General features: G+C 37.5%; 1 protein-coding gene across 4 annotated transcripts; it reads right to left on the bottom strand.

Annotated features, from left to right (window-relative positions):
- Nucleotides 1-419: 419 nt before the first annotated feature.
- Nucleotides 420-14,141, bottom strand: ZIGA4 (ARF GAP-like zinc finger-containing protein ZIGA4). Of its 4 annotated transcripts, none has more exons than XM_088511129.1 (13): nucleotides 13,756-14,141; nucleotides 13,442-13,503; nucleotides 8,771-8,858; nucleotides 8,628-8,689; nucleotides 8,448-8,544; nucleotides 7,533-7,982; nucleotides 5,548-6,213; nucleotides 5,205-5,393; nucleotides 5,016-5,129; nucleotides 4,832-4,918; nucleotides 1,563-1,689; nucleotides 862-907; nucleotides 420-764 (listed from the first exon to the last, which is right to left on the bottom strand). In XM_088511129.1, exons 1-13 carry the CDS (start codon nucleotides 13,849-13,851, stop codon nucleotides 710-712), a joined length of 2,139 nt encoding a protein of 712 aa, XP_088367255.1. In that variant the 5' UTR covers nucleotides 13,852-14,141; the 3' UTR covers nucleotides 420-709. The 4 variants fall into 4 exon arrangements, with proteins under 4 accessions (XP_088367255.1, XP_088367256.1, XP_088367257.1 ...); XM_088511130.1 differs by having other exon boundaries at nucleotides 5,205-5,360; XM_088511131.1 differs by having other exon boundaries at nucleotides 5,205-5,336; nucleotides 13,756-14,140.
- Nucleotides 14,142-23,073: the final 8,932 nt, after the last annotated feature.

Raw genomic sequence — 23,073 nt, 5'->3', positions numbered from 1 at the left:
CAATTTTAGTATGCAAATTAGACACAAACAAACAAACAAACATTAGGCACTTTGCAAATTGAAACAATGTCTCCGATAAATTACCAAAAATTTGTAATATACCCCTTCCTCAGCACAAAAAGACAATAATACCCCCCCTAAAAATTTTAAGAATAAAAATAACCTTATAAATAAATTCAAGGTAAAACAGCCCTAAGCGCAGCAGTATTCATTTTTAGAATGAAGGTTATAATTGCAATTTTCTAGTAGTTTAGAAAGATTGCTACATTGCACATTGCCTGATAATTTGAGCTCAAAAATTTAAAAAAACTAGATCAGAAGACAAATGTCTTTATTGTGTCTGCTCAACCAAGAGGAAGAAGAGGTAGATTGGTCAGAAACTCCTACCTCCACATCTTTATCCAAACCAAACTCCAATACGCCCAACCTAAAATTCAATAATACACCGCCAATTTAACTACAATGTCAAACGGAGGCCTCAACATAAGACAAATAAGTTTAATGGCCTTGCAGTTTTAACCAAACTAATTCACAGGCGTCCTACATAAATGAATAATACCATGAAAATTGATTATTCTAGATTATATATAACATTTAAAAATTAAAAAATAAAAATAAAAATAAAATGCCTAGATATTAATAGTCAATGAAAAAGTTCTACACACTGAAAATAATTAAGATAATGATTTCTCCACCATAATCTAATCCTCTATGCAAAAGGGTTTCCTCCAATGGAAGCAACCGGCCCCTGCGACGGGACATTCCTGCAATATAAACTTCATTATACAGGATGATGAATACGACCAAAATACAACACAACCAACTTCTAAATGATCATGAGAGCAAGATAAAACAACTTACGGTATTTGAGAGCTTGGTGTTTGCCCTGCCATGTACGTTAAGCCACCTACAGAATCAAACCAAGTGGAGAGGAGAGAATCTTAATGACAGGCAGTCATTTAGGACAAAGACAAGAGAGCACAAAAGAAAACGAGAGAGAAACAAGTGAAAGCACATGGATTAGAAGAGAAGGATGAGAAGTGGGGATTGGCTCATATCAGAAATCAGGTGCTGCTGATATGAGAAATGCTACACAGATTGCCACTCTCACACTCACAAGTACACACTCCCTAAAGTGGCAATGAAAACCACCATTAGATTTTGGATGGATCAGTATTAGATTCCAATCTAATGATGACTTTTACCACCATGTCAGAGAGTGCATTTGAAAGTGTGGGAATGAGAGTGTGTAGCATTTCTCTCACTAATATTACTATATGCGTCATCCTCTAACAAAAATGCATATTTGTCCCTACTCTTTAAATGTTTGATAGCAAACAAGGAATTCTTGGGGTTTTTTTTTTCTTTTTTTTTTTCTCAAAAGATTCTTGATGGAAAGCTCTAGTGAGTTTGCTTTACTAAGACAGTGATACTGGAGATGAGCTCCAAATGAGATGCATCAAACTGTGGAGCAATTAATAAATAGAGCTCCAGCATTAACTTTTGCAAGAAAGAATGGTCAAACATGATATGAAGTTCCACCAAGAGTTAATAAAGTGTACCTTGTCCTACAGCTGGAATATAAGGAGTCACTGTATTTTGTGGGAACCATGGTTGAGATACACCATGAAAGGTGGATGACAACTGGGCATTGGGGAGAGCAGCATCCAAGGGGCTCATGTCCAAGAACTGATTATGAAATACACCAACACAAATTAGAGACAACAAATCCATGAATGTACAACCTTGTCTAATTTATTTCCCACGAGAGAAGAGAAAGAACAAAGAAGAATAAGTTAGCACTTTAATGGAATCAAGGACATTTTCAAAACAAAGATAGCTAGAACACAAATATTGCAAAACAAAAACTTCATACATATAAAATCTGGTAAAAGCACAACGTCAAACAAGGACATCATGTGTAGTGAGGTACAGAACATAGATGCCATGACTAGCTCTAATGCAGTATGATTTGACTATCTAATTAATAAAGTAATAAACCTAGAAAAATGTCACTGCTTAATGTTCTACATACTAGTTATATTGTGCTCATGGTGAATATAGACATTCTATATGTATTATCATGTACTTGCCCATATCATACCATATACAACAAAATCACGCTTTAGGAGAATGAAAAGCTTGAGGATCATGCTCATGTGGCATTAAAGTATGCAAGAACAAAGGCTTGACGACTTGGGTTGTTGTTTTAAACGAATAAGCAACAGTTAACTCTCCAACACACTCTTCGATTTTTCCACCACCCTTTTATCCCACATAAGCAAAATCCCACCAGAGGCTCCTTTAGAATCTAAACACCAACCGCATATTGGCATGCCAACAAACCAAGCACAATGCTACTAGATATATGATCCAACTTTAGTTACATGAAGACAAATAACATCTGTCTTCTACTCTCGTAGCAAATTCCTAACTCTTAGGCGCTTATCCCCCTCATTTAACCCTCTCACATTCGAAGATAGCAATTCAGTTTCATAACGAACCAAAATAGCCCACGCCTCGGCTAGAACTACCACCATTCAAATCAAAACTTATAAAACAAGACAATCTTCTCAATTCTCTACTACCTAGTTTGGAACTCGAGGCCGAATCGATTCAGTAACGCATCGATTCAATTGCTGTAAGCAAGGCCATGAGCTCTGCTTCAAAACCTCACACAATAATTTCTCACTCACAACAGGGGCAAGAGCACAACGGCTTACCAAAAATGAGCTCTTCCCCATTATGCAAAATCCATATCCAGACAAGACAGGGTCACATTTTGAAGAATACTGAACCCTTCCACACAGCCCACATCAAAGGATACAACTCCTTCCCCCTTATCAACTTATCAACACTAACACTGGATAGTGTTTTGGCAACCAAACCACCATTTCTCGGGGGCTCAATGTCGACTTTAGTGCCATCACTAGAACCAACCTACCGGAATAATCGAGGCATCCCTCTAGAGTTGGAAAAGTCGCCACAAACACCCACATCGGGAGGGCCGGGACTCAGAGAGGCCATCGCACCAACAATATCCGAAAGTGGGGGGAGTGAGAGAGTGGCTTTGATTGGGTGTTCGAAGGTGCCACCCAAAGGGCCATGGGCAAGATGATAGTCAGTATTTGCTCCCTCCCAATGTGAACTCGAAACACTTAGCTTCCACATGGAACCTACTAAAGAAACCCATAACAAAATATTAGAAAGAGAAAACTAGACTAACGACATTGTTGGAGAAGCCAACAAACGACTAAGGAACGTCAGGACGTGCCTATACGCGCTGTCGAGAGAGAGACATAGAGAGAGAGAAGAGAGTTTTTTTTTTTCACTAAGTAACAAGAATTTTATTATTATTAAAAAAAAAAAAAAAAAAAAAAAAAAAAAAAAAAACATTAGGATTATCCCCAAAGTCATCCCCATATGGCTAGTGCTTTGAATGGGAATGTGATAATTCTGCATATCTGTCTCCGAAACTCTCACCCTTGCAAGTTGCATCCATTGTTTGCAATATCCTTGACCTAACCAAGAGGTCACTCAAAAGCCACTGAAGGAAGAAAGCATAAATTTATTCACAATCTTGTTTGCAGAATATTTCAAAATTTTCCTTCCAAAGGGATAATTAAAGAAACTAAGAAGTTTTTTTACATTTGAATTTTCAAATGAAACATCCATTTTGGGACATCCCTTTCCAAAGTGAAAAATAGGACTGGCATCATAGTCTTCATAGAATGTAGGAAATCTAAGAAGAGCTCAAGAATCTAATAGAATTCTGCACGATTTTAGCAGTGCACTTGATAAAAAGCAAAAGGTGGGGGCAAGAGGGAATTACACAAGCTCAACAATATAGTTGGATATCTCAGTTAGCTTCGACGCAAACCTCGAGTGTTTGGATATCTCAGTTAGTATTTGAATGAATGATGAATATCATTAAAATACCACTTCTGTGGATTATTTAGTAATCCTTAACTACATTTAAAGGAAGGCCACATTCATGATTTTGTCCTATATTTTTATTTCCACAATTATAAAAAATTAAAAATTAAAAATTAAAAAAATAAATAAAAAAACCCATATAGGCTCTAGAAGAAACACAATTGAATTTCAAGAACAACACTAGCTAGCAAGCCCCAGTCTACTATTATCAGTTTATCACATCAATTCTACTAAGTTATTTGGTAATTCCTTGTGACTATCACCATGTTCTGCAAGCTGCTGCTCAATTGATTAATTATGAAATACATTAACTCTATGTGTATGCAGCTCCCAAAACACCGCCAACTCCATGCACATGGAACTTGCAAAACTATGGTGATCTTAGGTGCTGATATCAATAATGATTCATTATTTCAAGGAACCATTTCTTCAGTCAGAAGAAGATTATGTAAGCACTTGCTCAAAATTTTGCTTATCAGAATCCATCTTGGAAGAGAATTATTCTCTAAAGAATTCACTATGTACGGGTCATCATAACTATACATGAAATCTAGATTATTAAAAGTACAATAAACTATTTTGGGAACTCTGTACATCTATCAAATCATTAATATTCCTAAATCACACAAAAAGGAAACTCGGGATGTCATGCATTAGTTGGTTTCCAATATATACAATTCAAGTAGGCAAGTTGAAAAAGAGACAATGATGAACAAACACCCCTGCCCCTGTGCGTGCCCGCAATGTCCTTCCCCTGAAAGAGCTCTCCACCAGCCCTAGCACCTTTGACCTTGAAATGGTCAAACAAGCACATGGGAGAGGAACAGGGCGCACTCATACTTCTAATGAAATTCAGTATAAACATTTTACCAACGAAATGAATATTATAGCATACCATATTGCTCTGTTCAAAATCAGAATCATTCAGGAGATCAAATGGGTTTGTAGATTTATGGTCCATTGCATGTGATTTCGTCTCTCCCTGTGAAAAGCCATAAATTACTACAGGTGATGTACCAAATTACTTCCACCAGCTTAAGATCATATACAAAAAGCTAAAGCAACTGAAGAGTACAAACCATCAGAGGAAGCATTGGAGTATATGATGGCCCCATGCCACCATGTGATGGCAAGCTTGGAGCCAGGGACCCGTCATCAGAGGCAGCTCTTTGAATCCCCTCTTTAATGGAGTTCTGCAAATCAAAATGTTTGAGACTGAATAGAAGAAAATAAACACTTAGAAAGATATTTGAGGTAAATGTACAAACCTCTAAATCTCTTAAGCCCAAGTACTGATCAGCAGTTGATGAAGGATTGTGAGTTTCTAGCTGTAGTTCACTACCTTGCTTATTGCCTTCCAAAGGAAGGTTCCCCGTGGGATCTTCAAATGCATTCCATGCCTGTTCAGAGACAAAAGATACAACCTGACCAAATCCCTTCAATTTACTGCATGCCATCTTGAAATTAGAAAAACATCCAGCTTACAATCCCAATGGAGACTAGCACCATAATTTTCTAAAACCAAACATACACCAAGCATTTCTGATCATTATCCTTCACACACTAGAAAAACACTTTAGAGGGAATATTATAGATCATTAGAAAGCTTACCTGAGCACTTGTTGCTGTAGTGCAAGGTTGAACATTGTGCACATCATGCCATGGATTAGACATTGTTGAAGAAGACCCAAGAAAACTATCAGATTGAAATGAGGGCCAATGCATGTTTGTATTTAAGGATGAAAACAAGTCCAACTTTTCCAATGAACCTACATCACTACTAGGTACTCTTTCAGGGGTAGGATTTTCAGCATGTGGAATAGATGCAGGAGTGGCCTGAGGTGTATCAAATGTCGCCCATCCTTCATTTTCAGGGACAGATAAGTGAGCTGGTTCTTTATCCAAGGTTGTCGCTGGCTGCTGCAGAGCAAAGAAGTCCAAGGATGACGATGTGGAAGTTTGTGGTGGTTGATATAGATTCACAGATGAAGCCGGAGATATAACAGATGGTTGAAACAAATCCAGAGATGGAGCTGATGATGCTGCCGGTATTCTAAATAAATCGAAGGATGAAACTGCAGAAGACTCTGGTTCTGAAATGGGTGGTGCGAAAAGATCCAAATTACCAGAACTTTCAGAAACAGATGATCGCGTAATTGGAGATGCTTTATCCTTTAATGTTTCTGAGACAACATCTGTTAAACCACCAGCGTTATATGACTTGTAAGACAGGGAATTGCTGTCCATGGATCCAAAGCTACCCAAAGATGCAGTTCTCTAAACAAAGAAACAAATTAAAGTAAGGTGATTGAAAAGGCTCCACTTATGATAGAAACAAGACCAAAGGCACAGAGGAATGGTTATGTAGACACACAAAACCAAAGAATTAACACGCACACCAACATAGTCCTCAAGCAATAATAACAATGTACCCACCATGTTGCTGACACCATAACTAAACTAAACAATTCACCACAAGAATTCAATCATTAAAAAAGCAAGAAGATTATCTTTTAGATTTTCCAAAAATTCAAACTTTACCTTGCTCAAACTACATGCAGAGAAACTTCACAAATATTCCCAATCATAGACAGGAGCAGACTTTTCCCATCTAACCCAAGATACATAAAATATTTGCCATGTTTGATCTATCTAATGAATTCAGGAGGAACATCATCGCTTCTGTCTAGATAGGCAAAGATATGCACAAGATTCCCAGAACATCAATACAATGACCAAAATACCCCTGTAACAAATCCATTTCACCAACATATTCTTTTAACCCTAACAAATTCTTCTAACAAGATTAGAGTCAGATACATATTTCCTATTCCTCGACTGGATGACTTGTTGGATCATTTGTGTGGTGCTACTATGTTTATAAAGTTGGATTTGAGGAGTGGGTATCATCAAATCCGTATCCATCCTGGTGATGAGTGAAAAACGGCGTTTAAGACTCATGACGGGTTGTATGAATAGTTGGTGATGCCCATAGCACTTTCGCGCAAGTGATAAACCAAATCTTTCACCCATTCATTAGAAGGTTCGTTGAGGTTTACTTTGACTATACCCTAGCAAACCTAAAAACAGCCACATGACATCATAGACACAAGAACATAAAGTTTGTAAAAGGAGATGAAATAAACAGAAATTTTTTTGATAAAGAGCATAACAGTAGAGCACACAGCAGTTAGGTAGGCAATGTATCCATGTATGTATGCACAGCAAAGGAAGGTAGCATATGCACAATGTACATAGATATGTATGAGCATTAAGTACATATATACCTGCACACATGCACGCATATATGCATCTTTCGTAACTCTAATTGGAATGCTTCATGATGTTATTAGCTTTGATGCTCTATTATGCAGGATAAGATATAGAAGTCAATATATTATGCGGCAGACAGCCATTCTACGCTGAACAGGTATCAAAGACACACCAAAAACATTTTGCACCCCTAAGACAAGGCTCCACTAATATTTGATGCTTCTTTCAAAAGAGATACCCACTTCCACTGTTAAATAAATCACTCAAAAAAGCCACATTTTTTCTTTTGTCAACCACAAAAGCAAGTATACAAGAAACATAACCTGCGGACGTGGAATTCCATCTCCATCTCTCTTGGCATGTGCCTCAGAAGATGCATTTATTGCTTGAAACCAAGAGTCTTCACTTAAACTACCCCTCGAAGGCTGAATAGGGGGGCTGCTAAATCCAACATCCTTATGAAAATTAGGAGACCCGGCATTAGATCTGAATGGATCACCTGCACTAGACACAGAGTAGTCCGAAACTCTGGAAATGGAGCCTTCATTTGCAAACCTGTCCTCATACATTTTTTCACTTAAGCGACCAGGACTGTAGACTAAACTAGACATCTTCCCCTCATAGCGACCTCGATCTGAACCAGGCTTCCTGGACAGGGCAGCAGCTTGTTTTCCATACCGTCGGTCTTCATATTGATAATCATAAGGTGGACTCTGAGAATAAGAATGATACGAACTGGCACGTCTCGCCTCGACTTCAGAGATGCTAAGGTTCTGTGAAATTCAATAACAAATACCATATGCTAAGATTGTATACTCTGAAGTGAGATAATTTATGATAAAAGATAAGGACAAAGGTATATATGATTAGGACCTGCTTGATTCTGTTTCTGGTAATCTATTTCCAAAACTACCAAAAAGCTCTAGAAATGAGTAAAAAAAAATACAAGATCATGTTTTCTCTGCTGTTTCATTTATCTTCAACAGAAACAGCGAAAAGAGAAAGCCAGGCCACAACTTGGGGTGGGGGGGAAGACCAAGGAAAATATCTATTTTGAAAATCTGAAAACTAGTTGTTTCAGGAAATACTTTTCAAAAAGAAACTTCCAAATGAGTTACAACTCCCATTTCATTCTATGTTTCCAGAAAGGAAAAAAAGTTTCAGAAACAGAAACAAAAGACACTAAAAAGTTCTTTTAACATATAATCAATGTAAAATTTGGTTCAAGGACATATTGCCTGCACATCTCTTGGAGGCTTGTCAGAGGTCTTTCCTCCAACATATCTTCTCTCCACATACACATTCTTTATAAACTCCCGTATTTTATCAACTTTGCTGCAAAAAGAAAACATAATTTAAAAACAAAGTTTATATTTTCCATGTTCTATAACCTTATTAATAAATCCCACATCATGCACCTGCTGTCAGGCAATCGCTGCCTTTGAAGGTCCCAATCCTTCAGATATGTGTCCCTTGCACGCTGAAAGGAGTGAAAGTCTCATCAGCAAGAGGAAAAAGCAAACCAACCCCCCCCCCCCCCCCCCAACTTTCAGCATTGTACCTGGTTACCACCATTTTGAAGTGCTTCAACCTCTTGTGAAGTAAACTTAGCCATGGAGACGGACTTCACACGATGAGTAAATTCACGACTGTATGACACAAAAAATGGATAAATAAATAAAACATTGAAAATCTAAATGGACCAGATGTTGGCAGGCCATGCTCAAACAAAACCAGCAAAGCAATAGAAAATTTCACCAATCAGGGAAAGAAATAAATGCATTAATTGAAGGGCAGTAAGAAACTCAAATACATGATCCACGATAAATTACAGAAATCGTAGTTACTTTCTATATATATGAAACTATTAATTACCTTTTCATCCACTGCGAGTATACTTCTGATCTCTAACACTTAACTCTTAACATATTCGGGTCTTCTTGGGTGATGCCTAGTAACATCCTATAGCTACTTCAAGGGAGGGGTCACCCCAAAGAGACAATCTGGAAAGTTATTCCGGCTCTTCTAATGTGAAGCATTTGGAGAGAAAGGAATCAGCTCCTCTTTGAGGATAGCGAGTCCAATGTACTTTTTCAAAAATCGTCCTTTCTAAGATCTCTTTTGGATTGGGTTATTGTAAATGTTCTTAATTTTGACTCAGAGAATCTGGTAGATTTGATTTGTTTTTCAGATTATAGTATTCTTTAGGGTATTCAGCTCTCTTGTTATTTTTTGTGTCCAGGGCTTTGCCTTTTTCTTGCAATAATATTATTATTATTCATAAAAAAAGGACGACTTCTTTTTCTTGGTTGGCGGCCCTAGAAAAGATCTTTACCATGGATAATCAAGCGGCAAGTCATAGTAATCAATAGGTGTTGCATGTACAAAAGAAATGGAAAATCCGTAGATCTTCTTCTCCATTGTGAGGCGGTGTGTGCCTTATGGATGCTTTCTTCAATCACTTTGGGCTTTCTTAGGTTATGCCTAGACGAGTTTTTGATTTGTATGCATGTTGGTGGACTACTGGTAACACTTGAAGTGCTCCTTCGTGAAAAATGGTAGCTTCTTGTCTTTTATGGTGTATTTGGAGGAAAATAAATTATAGGAGTTTTGAAGAACGCAAGAGGACAATGGAAAAGCCTAAGTCTTTTTTCTTCAACACTCCTTATTTGTGGACAGCTGCTTATATATCTTCTTTAGTCATAAGTATTCATGATTTTCTTTTCTTTTTTCTTCTTCTAACTAGGTGTTTTTTCTTGAACACTTCTTGTATACTTAGGAGTGCCTTACGTTTTAATCGAGACATTATTAGAAGCATAAGTATATAGAAATCATACAAGAGGAGGCTACAAACTAGAAGGAGAAAAAAGAACAAGGAAATCACTATAACTAATCATCAAAAGAAAAACATAAGAAACAGTCCAAAGATACAAAGTTTTGAAGAATGAAGACTTGATATCCTCCTCCAGTGCTAGAAAAGTATGTTTTTGTCTAATAACTTGAAGATTTAATCATGAGGGGCGCAAAATTGGTCTCTGTGGTTGGCCTAATTTACAAATCACTTCATGTGGTTTAAAAAATAATTTATAGGTCCCTAGGGTAGGCTAAAATAATATTTTACTCCCTAAGCTCATTTTTCATTAAATGACTTAACGGAAACCGTTACATTGCCACATCACACCCAATAAAAATAAGACACATGTTCTTTTTTATTTATACTTTTAAAAAATGACAATTAAACTTTTCCACGTCATTTTGAGGCTCCAACACACACTCCACATCAAATTAAATAAACCTAATCCCTCTATGTCCCTTGTGTCGCCGTCGTCTTCATCTTCCCCAACGATTCCTGCCGTCGTCTTCATCTACGTTTTCCGTTAAGACTTACATCCACACATGAATATTCCTACAAGCTCAAGCACCATCTTACACATGTACACTAAAGGACAAAACAAGCCCCGCAAAAGAAAAAAACAATTGCATATCTCAAAAAAGAGATCACTTTTTAAAAGATGAACCTACGATTTGCTTTTTAAAGCTACCATCTTCCAACATCTATTTAACACAAACCAAAAAGCACTTGCCATAGAACAAAAACAAAAACAAAAAAAACAGAAACACAGAGAGGGAGAGATTGTTTCCATAGAAAGCATTGCCAAAAAACGCAGATGCCCAAATCTCAGGCGCAGATAAAGACAACGGCAAGAATCGTTGGGGAAGATGAAGACAACGGCGGCACAGGGGATATAGAGGGATTAGGTTTATTTAATTTGACGTGCAGTGTGTGTTGGAGCCTCAAAATAACGTGTAAAAGCTTATTTGTCATTTTTTAAAGTATAAATAAAAAAATAACACGTGTCTTATTTTTATTGGGTGTGATGTGGCAATGTAATAGTTTCCATTAAGTCATTTAACGAAAAATGAGCTCAAGAAGTAGAATGTTATTTTGGCATACCCTAGGGACCTATAAATTATTTTTTAAACCACATGGAGTGATTTGTAAATTAGGCTAACCACAGGGACTAATTTTGCATCTATCCCTTTTTTTTATATAAGTAATACATCATAAGTAAACTATTAAAAGTACACTTTTTAAGATTTTATTTTAGAGTTGCATATCTAGTTCCCTTTAGATTTAAAAAAAAAAAAAAAATGCTTGGCTCCGCCTTTGACTAGCTAGTGATGAAACAAATTTACCCAGTGGCAAAATACCAAGTATAGCAACTACTAAGTGTTTGAGAAGAAACCTGCAACTCCACAGTCATTTATTGTTTTATGACTTAATACAATTTGAAGAGATCCAATCTTGACATTTTTGATAAATAATGTATATTCAAAGAACACGCAAAGGGGTGCAACCCATGTACACTGGAAGTATACAAGAGAACCCATAATCCATAGAGAAAGAACATAAATTTAGAAATTCACAAAAAAGTAGAAACAAGCGAAGTATGCCACGCCACTCTCCATGAATACAGAGTTTGTAGCACCAACTTCTTCAAATCGAGTAGCCATTCTCACAGTCATCAAAACTTCGAGTCTTCCGCTCTTGCCAAAGACACAACATCGCACACAATGGAACCATCCTCCATATGTGCAATGCAAGACGGTTACCCAATTGTCCCCCCTCCAACTTCCCAAACACTCAATCACCTTGCGAGGCATAACCCAATCAACACCAAAAGGCTGAAGAAACGCACTTTATATCTCTGTTGCAACCTCACAATGCAGGAAATAAATGGTCGATTGACTCTCCACAATGCTTACACATACAGCACCACTCCAGCACTATAATATTTCTCTTACGAAAATTGTCCAAGGTTAAGATTTTTCCTAAAGCTGCCGTCCACACAAAGAAAGCTACTCTTGGGGGAGCCTTAACTTTTCAAATACTCTTCCAAGGACAAGTGGACCGTACCAAAGTAGACAATACCTGGTAGTAAGACCTCAATACAAATGTCTTCCTTTTCGATGGAACCCAGCAAATTGTATCATCTCCTCCATACCTAACTTTTTGGGAATACAACTCAAAGAATCGCGAGGTCACATCCACTTCCCAATCATACACAAGGCAAATAAACAAAACATTCCAATGAATGATACCAATTTGAAATTGCATATTCTTCTCTACCCACACATCCTTACCATAGGCAATAGTGAACAATTGTGGAAAAATGATCTTCAATGGTAGTTTTACACACCACACATCATGCCAAAACAACACTTTAGAGCCATCTCCTACCTCATAACGTATATGATGCGCAAAACCATCCCACCCCCTCCTAATACATTTCCACACTCCCAACCCATAGGGTTCCCCTACCTCCTTGGAACACCAACCGCCCGTCAAACTATCATATTTAACGCCCATCTCATCAATTGCCAATAAATAGTTGAGACTAGGGGAGGTACACTAAGTTCAGAAAACACAAATAATGTCCTTGTAATTGTAATTGCACCTAACCTAAGGGGAAACTAGCATATTTACTTGATAAAGTAAGTATTATGTTTATGAAACCATATTCCTCAACCCTGATCATGCGTATATGAATAAACCTCTACCAACATAGACTTAAACAGAAAAAGTTTCTCCTAAATGGTTTCTTATTCTGTTTAAAAGAATTCTCAAGAATTTATGATTTAACTAGATACAAATGTAAGGACTCACTACATAAAAGGCATTGGTTTGTGAATGAAAGGGTACAAAATAGGATATTGTCTTCAATTTACTAACAATTTGAGATGTGAGAAAAGCAGGTCATCAAGGGAAAAATTAAAACAATATATCAAAATTAAATAAATAGAGGACGTGTATATTTTACTTAAAAAAAAAAAAAAAAAACGAAAATGAATAACCAGTATCCTTCTAAGTCCAAGGATTTATTTGGAAACATTTTGATGTCTATTTTTTTTTTTTTTTTTTTTTTTGACATATTCGCACAAAAGGGGGGAAAAGGGGATTCGAACTAGTAACCTCCGCTTCATTAGGCGTGGTCCTAGCCTATTGAGCTACCTCTTGAAGACCATTTTGATGTCTATTAAAACAACCAAGCATGCCTCCCATCTAAACAGGATTAAGTTTGGAAAAAAATAATAAAGAAATAACATAAATTTATCTTCAACGGCTGCATGTTAAACACTAGGATGAAATAATAAAAAACAATATATATATATATATATATATATATATATATATATATATATATATATATAGAAAAGGGAAAATACTCACTGTATCCCACTGCAAGTTGTACAGATGAAAGTCCAAAAATTGGGACAAACATACTGAGGACCCTGCACAAAACAACTACGATCATATTCACTGAGAATTGATAACAACCACAGGGGTGAAAATTCTAATGCAAAAGCTAAATTTCTTCATCTCCTATAATTCAAATATTTTCCAACCCTGAAGTAATTCTGTTTTCCTGAACTTTCTTACGAATCAAGCAACATTTAATTGTAAACTCTGAGCTCAGCTTATACACCTAAGGAAAGACCAAAAAAACAGAAACCCATCACAAGTTAATGGGAGAGAAAATTTACCAAACTGTTGCAGTTGATGCACCTCCGATTGGGCGGAAGCTTCATGAGACCACGTATAATCTTCTCATTTCGCTCCTCTTCTCTCTTGCTTCCCATTTCAGAGCAATTGAGAGCTATAGGGGTCGGAACCCTAGATCTTCCTTTGAGAAAACCGAGGCAGAACTGGAGGGAGGAGCTTGAGCTGATTGTCTCTAGGGTTCTCGTACGGAATTCCTGTACAGAAAATGGATGGACGGTCTCCGAGATGAGGAATCGATTGGACAATTAATACTTTTTTTTCCCTTTTTATTTTTATTTTTTTTTTATACAAACTCAAATCGATCCTGCAGCCTATGGAAAAGCCTCCTCAAGTCCCAAGTAGATGGCCCATGCTGCAGTGGAAACGGTAACATGGATGATAGCATCACATCAAAAATAATAAAATAAACTGCATTTCAATACTCATTGCTTGTAATGTGCACGTGAGCAACGAAACGTTTGTTTAAAACAATATTTTGGTGCGGTTAGTTGTGATTTTATAAATAAAAAATGTAATTTTAAACTAAGTGGCATAAAATTGACCGTTTAGAATTGCTTTTTTAAGAAATTGTAATTTGAAAATGCATAAAATCTGCGTTTCAAATTCCAGGTAATGAGGTGTTTTGTTTAAGGACAAAGTTTTTCTCCAAATTGAGTTAGAGAAATTTTCTCCAACCTATTCTATAAGAATGACATGTATCCTCTAAATGTGAGAAGCACATGTTTTTTTGGACAAAGTTTTTTATTAAACTGGGTTAGAAGAATTTTCTTCAACCTATTATATAAAAATGACATATGTCCCTATTTTTAATAACGTGTGAGATGCACATGAGTTTTTAATAATATTTATTTCAACTTTGTCCTTACTATTAAAAAAATATATGCATCTTACATGTTCAAGGAAAACTGTCCTTTTTTATTATTATTTTAATTACAAGGACAAAGTTGAAAATAATTTTATTCAAAAAGCATGTGCCTCTTACATGCTATTTAAAAAACATGTATTTCTCATATAAAAAGTTACCCATGTCATTTTTATAGAATATGTTAGAAGAAATTTCTTCAACCCAGTTTGGAGGAAAACTCTATCATTTATTTAAATGAACAATTTTAAAGGTTTAATGGCAATTTTAAATGCTAAATTGTTATTTTAAATGCCAAATTGCAATATTACCAAATGCTTAACTGCGTTTTTAAAAAATAGAATGTTATGTGTTCTCCTAATATTTTCATAGTGTTCTCCTTGTTCTAGGTGGATATTATTTTCTAAAAAAGTTTTAAAAAAAAAATAGCATTTATTTCTCTCACCCAGTTTTTAGAAAATAATATACACTTAGGACCAGAAGAACAAGCATTTTCTTTTTAAAAATCACATTTTTAAATCTTTACAAGAAGAAGTGCTTATTTATTTTTTTTTTTTTTTTGAAATCACAAACCCAAACAAATTACAAGAAGAAGTGCTTATTATCTTTCATTAATTTTTAACTTGAAATAAAAAAAGTATAAACACTTGTTAAAATAGCTTGTATCCAAAGAGTATCAAGATGTTATTCTTAACATTGTGTTGATATATATATAATTAAACAAATATTCAGTTCTACATGTGAGAAAAAGGCAGTCATAGGTTGACAACCCCAGTCGGGTAAGTTGATGCGGAAGGAGGTTGCATGGTCTCCTACCTCTTACTTTATTACTTATCCAACAATTTATTTGATAATAGCATTATATATAGAAATTGTAGTATTTTAGTAGTACTCATTAGTTAATTATGTGTTCTCTCTAGCGAAACCCTAGAGGAGAATGAATTGTTTCCCACGTCTTTTGGGGGCTGTGGGAATAAAATCTTTATTGTTCAACGTTGATTTCAAGCTATGGTGGAAGAGTTATCGAAGACGTAGGCTACTTTTTCGTTTTCAGAAGAAGAGGATGGGGAGGTAGACGTTCAGGTGACGGACTGTCGGGACGTATTCACTTGGGGGCAGGCATGTGTCGTTGGGAAACTGGTGATAGGTATGTGTGTAAGGAGACTATCAAGAATAATTTCCAACAATGGTGGAGGCAAACAGGAACCCTAACCTTCAAAGTGCTAAAGGAAAATCTCTTCCTGGTCGAGTTTGAACAAGGGAGGGACAAGAAAAGAGTCCTAGAGGGATGTTTGTGGGGTCTTCGAGGGTAACCTCTTCTTGGTAGAGGACTTTGATGGGCTTACTTCGCCGACGAGTTTCACTTTCAATAGGGCCTCTTTCTGGGTACGGATGTTTAATTTGCCATTGGGGTGTATGGGGCATCAAGTTGGGCACAAGATCGGATCCTCAATGGGGATTGTGGAGGAGGTTGATACCGAAGGAGATGGGGTTGGATGGGGTGAATATCTTCGAGTAAAGATATCTATGGACTTGTCCAAGCCTTTAGCTCGAGGCCGGAAGATGAATCTGAAAGGAAACTCAAGTTTGATTGTTTTTCAATATGAAAGAGTCCCAAAATTCTGTTTTCTATGTGGTGTAATTAGCCATGGTCAGGAGGGATGCTTGAAGCAGAGCGAAATGCATAACCAGAGTAATCCAAATCAGTTTGGCCCATGGTTGAGAGCAGCATCACCAACAAGGAGAGCAAATTGGAATCGTGGAGGATATGTTCTTAAACGAGGAAGAATTTTTTCTGATCCTCCAGCTTTAGAGGGAGTGCAGTGACGAGGGGCCAACGGAGTACGGAGGGGTGATAATCAGAGAAGTCCTGACAATGATTTCGGCGGTGAAGCCAATTCCGATGGGGTATTTCGGGAAAGTCTTAACTCACTTATCCAAAAGACGGAGAGCAGATTTTTTGGCAAATACCGGGGAGAAGGAGCAGGGTGTTTCCATTCTGGGGATCAAATTGAAATGGAGAGTCAATTAAAGGGTAATAACTATGCCTCGTCTAGTCTAGTCATCTTTCCAAAGATCCTCTTTCCTTACAAAGTGGGCGGCAGGAATCATCTAAGGTTCTACCTATGGATGTTTCCTCAATTGGTACATTGACCAGGCAGGTGGAGTTTAGGGATGAAGGTGGCGAGGATTTCAGGGTAAAAGATCAGGGACTGATTAGAGCAACATGTGCGGTGTCATGCATTTCCTCAAAAGGAAAGAACGTGGTGTCTACATATTGTCCTGGAATAAGTGATGGGCCCAAGGAGGTAAGGGGGGAGAACATTTTGACTTTGGGATTGGATAGCCAGGTTACTCATGACCCACTTGCTTTGGGAGGTCCATTTACTATTGGAGAAGTTACTAAACTAGATAGTAGTGCCCATGCAAAATCTACATCTGGTGGAAATAAGGGGAATAGTTTGGTAAGTTGGAAAAAGATGCCGCGTCAAATGGTCCCAAAAGCTACTCCAAGAAGCCGGGGGTATAAGAGGGAAAGAAAAAGTGATGGGGGAGAGCATGCAAGCCCAATGAAAAGGGACGTAAACAAAATACACGTTTGGATAACAATAATGGTTCGGGATTGGTGGCGGCTGTGGAACAGCCTCGCCAACCGCAATGAGTATTTTAAGTTGGAACTACCGAGGGCTTGGGAAACTTCGGACAGTTCGAGACCTTTGCCGAATGGTGAAGGAAAAGAAACCCACTTTGGTTTTCATTATGGAGACCAAACTGTGACAAAATAAGATTGAGATCATTAGGAGGAAACTGGGATTTACAAGTATGTTTGTTGTTGACTGTGTGGGGCGTGGTGGGGCTTTGGCGTTATTGTGGGGAGAGGACATCCATGCTACAATCCAGAACTATAGTCAGCGACACATTAATGTTATTATCCAAGAATTTGTTGGAGGGACACAGTGGAAGCTAACTGGTTTCTACGGACATCCGAAAGTAGCCAAAAGAAATGAGGCTTGGGCCCTATTGAAACAGCTATATCTCTTATCACCTATTCCATGGGTATGTATTGGTGACTTTAATGAGATAGTGGATAGGTTGGAAAAATGGGGAGGAAGAGCAACGCCACATAGCCAAATGAGTTCTTTTCAAAACACTCTTGATTTTTGTGGTCTTACGGACTTGGAGTACAAAGGTCCCAAATACACTTGGGAGTAATTGTAGGGATAATGGGGCGTATACCAAGGAAAGACTAGATCGAGGAGTTGCAAACCAGGAATGGAGAGAATGTGTGGAGTCACCCAATACTTGTGATGGACCCTTGGGAGTCTCTCCAAAGGAAAATGACGAAGTGCAAAAGGGAACTTGGTAAGTGGCAGCAAGTCGGGGCTGGAGAAAATAAAAATGAAATCCAAGCCTTGGAAAAAATTCTGACGGCCAAACAGGGGAAGGATGGGGGCTATGACGGGGGGGAGTTTGCAAGCCAAAACAGAAATTACAAAATCTGCTAAACTAGGAGGACCTCAAGTGGAGGCAGAGGGCAAAAATGGAATGGCTTAAAGGTGGAGACCGAAACCCTAAGTTCTATCATGCATGTGCTAACCAACGGAGGAAGTCCAATCGAAATTCTATTATCCAAGATGAGGCTGGGCCAACGTGGGAGACACAGGAGGGGATAGGACAGGCCTTTGTGGAATATTTCATGATCTTATTTACGACAACAGGTGGAGGCTCTTTGGAATCCTGTGTAGAGGCCATAGAACGAACGGTTACACCCAAGATGAATGAGACACTATTAGCAGCATTCACAAAGGATGAGATTTGCAAAGCTCTCAATCAAATGTCACCCCTAAAAGTGCCGGGCTCGGATGGTCTTATTGCAGGATTTTATCAAAAAAATTGGTCCATTGTGGGCGGCGAGGTATGTCAAATTGTTCTTCACATTCTTAATTTCGGAATTATGCCTAATGAATTGAATTCAACGAATATTGCCCTCATACTCAAAAATAAGAACCCAGTTGGTGTGACTGATTTTCACCCTATAAGCCTTTGTAACGTTGCTTATAAATTGATTTCTAAAGTTCTTGCAAACCGATTGAAGGGTATGTTGGATAGAATCATATCGCCTACTCAAAGTGCATTCATTCCAGGTAAGCTAATTACGGATAATGTATTAGCTGCCTACAAAACCCTACATACTATGCACTCGCGTATGCAAGGGAAGAAGGGGTTCATGGCACTATAAAAGTATATATCAGTAAGGCTTATTGATGAGTGCTAATTATTGCATATTTGGGCCCCTTAATTTGCATTTGTTAATCATTTAGCTTTGTTATAATCTAATGTTTTGTGTTAGTTTTGTGATTTTGGTGTTTTGCAGATTGTTAAGGGTAATGTGTGGGTTTAAGGAAAAGAAAGGAATACAAAAGAAAAAAAAAATAGAAAATAGAAAAGAAGGCAAAATGTGGTTGTGTGTAGGTGGGAATAATTGAGAAAGAAAGAAGTGAATGAAAATGAGTCATATATGTGGGCCCATGAGTAACAAACCAAGAAAGACCAAGTCAAGAGAAAAGATGAGCCTATATGCGTGAAGGGGAATTGCAAAAAGACAAAATTCTATCTTTCAAATGAGCCAAGCCTTTAAATGAGCCAAGCCATGCGTGGGACTTAGAAATTAGAATTGAAGAAATAATATGATGGTGGGGCCAGCTCAACCGTGCAGATGCATTGAAGAAAAGAAAGAAGACTTTCAACGTGAAAAAAAGCAAAGAAGTCTTGGGCTGCATTGTTTCAGCCAATAAAAAGAAAGTGCAACACTACACTAAAGGGCAGCCACAGTGTTGCAGGGAAAAATAATAATAAGAAGAAAAGGCGGTGAAGCTCAACAAATCAGAAGAAAACCATTCCCTTAAGAAACTTGACGACAAAGAAAAGATTTTTCTATATATATAGAAGTCACACGAACCGAGGAGAGGGAGGAGACCTCTCGGACCATAGAGAAAACAAGAACAGAAAGTGCATTTTTTTTTAATATTTAGTTTTCTAATTGCAGCTTGTATTTTCCTAGTTATGAAAGACTAAACCCTCAACTAAGATTGAGGATGAAGCCTCATCAATGAGTAGCAACCTCATTCTCATGTAATTTGATATTTTCCAAATAAATGTGTTTTTGATGTTTTAATTGTTCTACTTCAATTCAATTAGTGAGATGATTCTTGGAAATCATTTGTGATTTACAGATACAATTGATGTTTTGAGATTGTTTCATTTAATTGATCGATTGTTTGGTGATAAGTGTTAAAATATTTATATTTTCAGCCCTTAACTTGCATGTTTTAATCCTTTGGTGTTGGTTAATTAGGACATTTTACTGCCTTTTTGTATTTTCTTTGTTTTATAAGCTTTTGGAAGAAAAGAAAGCATTTCTGGAAAAATTCCAAGCTTAAAGGGGCAAATTGGGAAGACCTAGAAGATATGGTTAAGCTTAACCAATCATGGTTAAAGTTTAATCAAATAAAGGAAAGGATTAATTCGGAATTTCTCAATTTGAAGTCAAATCGGATTGGATGCAAAATTGGATTCTGAATACGTCTCGATATTTTGACCATAACTTTCATCTCAGATATCAGATTGAGGTGATTCAAGCGGTATTGGAAAGCTAACTCAAACTACTACAATTCATTGTGAAATAGCATTTTCCCAATTCGGAGCGTCGCAAGGCCAAAATCACGCCGCAAGATAGGACCGCAACTCTGGGCGAATCCTATTCCGATTTGGGCTTAGGTTTTCTTTATCCTAATTGGGCTTGGACTTAAATCTCCGAAATTCCTAGGATCACTAGGGCTTCTAGGGCTCTCCTAAGCCATATAAATAGACCTCTAAGCCTCACAATTGGAAGAGGCCGTTTTAAGCTGAATTACGACGTATTGCCGTGGGGAAGCTTTTGCTTTGTTTTCCATTGTAAGTTTTATTCTTTCGATGATGACAATTCAATTGGTGATTATTTTTGTTATCATGAGAGGCTAAATCTTTCAACTAAGGTTGAAGATGAAGCTTCGTCATTGACAAACTCATGTATTCTCGTATTTTGTTTATACAATTTTGACTTCGAATAAGGATGTTGTAGATTTTCATTCAATTGCTTGATTTATATCTTTTAATTGAATGTGATGAACTATTATGTGTTGGAGTTGGATATTTGATGTGTTTCATCCTTCGGATACATCAAATCATTCGATTGAAATCGGATATCCGTTGTGATTCGTTAACCAAACGGATACATAGGATGATTTAATTTCGAATCGGATATTTGTTGTGATTTGTAAAAATGGGTGGATTCATTGAATGATTTAAACTTGATATTTGTAAAACATCGAATATAGTTTTTCGATTGTAGGAACAAATACGAGAATATAGAGTTAAGATTTGGCGAAGTGAATTCTAAAACCTTAGTGTTCTTTACCATTTTATTTCATTATTTTCTTTAGTTTATGTTTTATTTTGCACGACAAAAATCACAAAATTCGGAACTAGGTTAAAATAGAGTTGGTTTAAATAGAAATTGGTTTACACAACACAAATCCCTGTGGATCGACCTCGCACTTGCACACACGCTATATTGCACACAACTCGTGCACTTGCGAGTGCAATTAAATTTGTACATCAAATTTTGGCGCCGTTGCTGGGGATTTGTTTGTTTGTGAAATTGATTTTTATTTGAATTGGTTTTATTTTTCTACTAGTTGTTTTATTTTTGCAATTTTATTTTATTGTATTTGTATTTGTTGTTGTTTCTGCCATTCTGATCTAAAAAAAAAAAAACAAAAAAAAGAAAAAGAAAAAAGGGTTTGTTGTTTCTGTTTTTCTTGCTGCAGTTTCAGAGAATTTTAGTTTCTGTCAGTACGATCTATCGCACTCCATCTGCGATCGAGCGCACTCGAGCCTTTTCGGTGAGCAGCCTGCGTGCCTGCGCCTGACCCATTCTGCAAGTACGCACGAGCGCACAGCGAACGCACATCTGCGATCGAGTGCATCACCAGAAGCAGCTAAGCACAATTTTTTTGTTGTTGTTTTGAAATTTCTTTTGTATATTGTTGTTGAATAGTTAGTTCTATTTTTTTTGTTTGGTTGTTTGTGTTCTTTCTGTGATTATTCATTGTTGTTTAATCAGTTTATTTGAACACTCGAGATTGGTGTATGCTTGGTCGGAGATCCCTAAACTTAGATTTGACACCTTTAGATCCCGACATTGATAGAACTCTTAGGAGAACTCGGAGAGCACCTGTTGAGAGTGAGGATAGAGGTGAAATGGGAGACCAACAAGATAACATAGAGGAACCTAGGGTTGAGCATGAAGATGCTAGAGCTGGAAATCCCGAGCAAGCTAGAGCTTGGAATGTGGACTTCACTACGTCACTTAGGAGTTGTTCGCACCTGTGGACTTCACTACATCCCATTTGTGTATAGTGTTGCCACCAACCAATGCTACTCATTTTGATTTGAAACCTCATGTCATCCAACTCCTACGATCATTCCATGGTCTAGAACTTGAAAATCCTTATAGTCATGTAAAGAAATTCAAGGACATATGCGCCACTTTCAAATTTCAAAATTTCTCCGAAGAGTCTGTTCATCTCAGACTATTTCCTTTCTCTCTACAAGACAAAGCTAGGGCATGGTTGGACTCCAACACGCCCGGATCCATTACATCTTGGGAAAGCTTGTTAAGCAAGTTCTATAACAAGTATTTCCCAATGTCAAAGGTCAATGAATGCAGAAAGGAAATAAGCTCCTTCACTCAAGAGGAGGATGAGAAATTTTCAGAGTGTTGGGAAAGGTTTAAGGAGTTGTTGATAAGATGCCCCCCAATTGGATATGAGAAGTGGAGACTCGTTCAATTTTTCTACCAAGGATTGACCCAATCCAACCGTAGTATGATCGAGTCAATGAATGGGGGAGCATTCTTAAGTTTGACAGGGGATGCAGCATATAAGGCATTAGACAAGTTGTCCGACAGCTCACAGCAGTGGGATTTTTCGAGTTGTCGGGATAAATCTGCCCGTATTCCCAAGAAAGGTGGCATCTATGAGGTTAAGGAGGACACTGATTTGAGGATAAAGATAGATGCTCTAACCAAGAAGGTTGAAGCCCTTGCAATGGGTCAATCCGTAAATGCCGCCAACACTTTCAATGTTGATGGTTGTTCAATCTGTGCTAATCCTATGCACTTAGCACAGAATTGTCCATTTTCATCGGCTTTTGCCGAGTGCGCCATGGAACAAGTGAACGCCTTTAATGACTTTAGGAAGCAAGCAAGCGGACCATACTCAGAGACATACAATCCAGGGTGACGGAACCACCCTAATTTCTCATGGAAGCATAGCCAACCAATGAATCAAGGATTTCCCTCACAGAATCATGGTCGTTCAACTCAACCAGTGCA

Source organism: Corylus avellana, chromosome 10 (assembly GCF_965113065.1).
Source record: "Corylus avellana chromosome 10, dhCorAvel1.hap1.2, whole genome shotgun sequence".
NCBI lineage: Eukaryota > Viridiplantae > Streptophyta > Magnoliopsida > Fagales > Betulaceae > Corylus > Corylus avellana.
The sequence above is the reverse complement of the archived record's forward strand: the minus strand, read 5'-3'. Positions and strand labels throughout refer to the sequence as shown.

What these genes read in the sequence shown, in the direction of transcription:
- ZIGA4 (XM_088511129.1), bottom strand. Translation starts at nt 13,851, where the DNA reads ATGGGAAGCAAGAGAGAAGAGGAGCGAAATGAGAAGATTATACGTGGT. An exon ending in TTCAAAATGGTGGTAACCAG is followed by an intron (nt 8,690 to 8,770) that starts GTACAATGCTGA and finishes CACTCCTTTCAG; the next exon opens with CGTGCAAGGGACACATATCT. An exon ending in TGGGCTTAAGAGATTTAGAG is followed by an intron (nt 5,130 to 5,204) that starts GTTTGTACATTT and finishes TTTGATTTGCAG; the next exon opens with AACTCCATTAAAGAGGGGAT.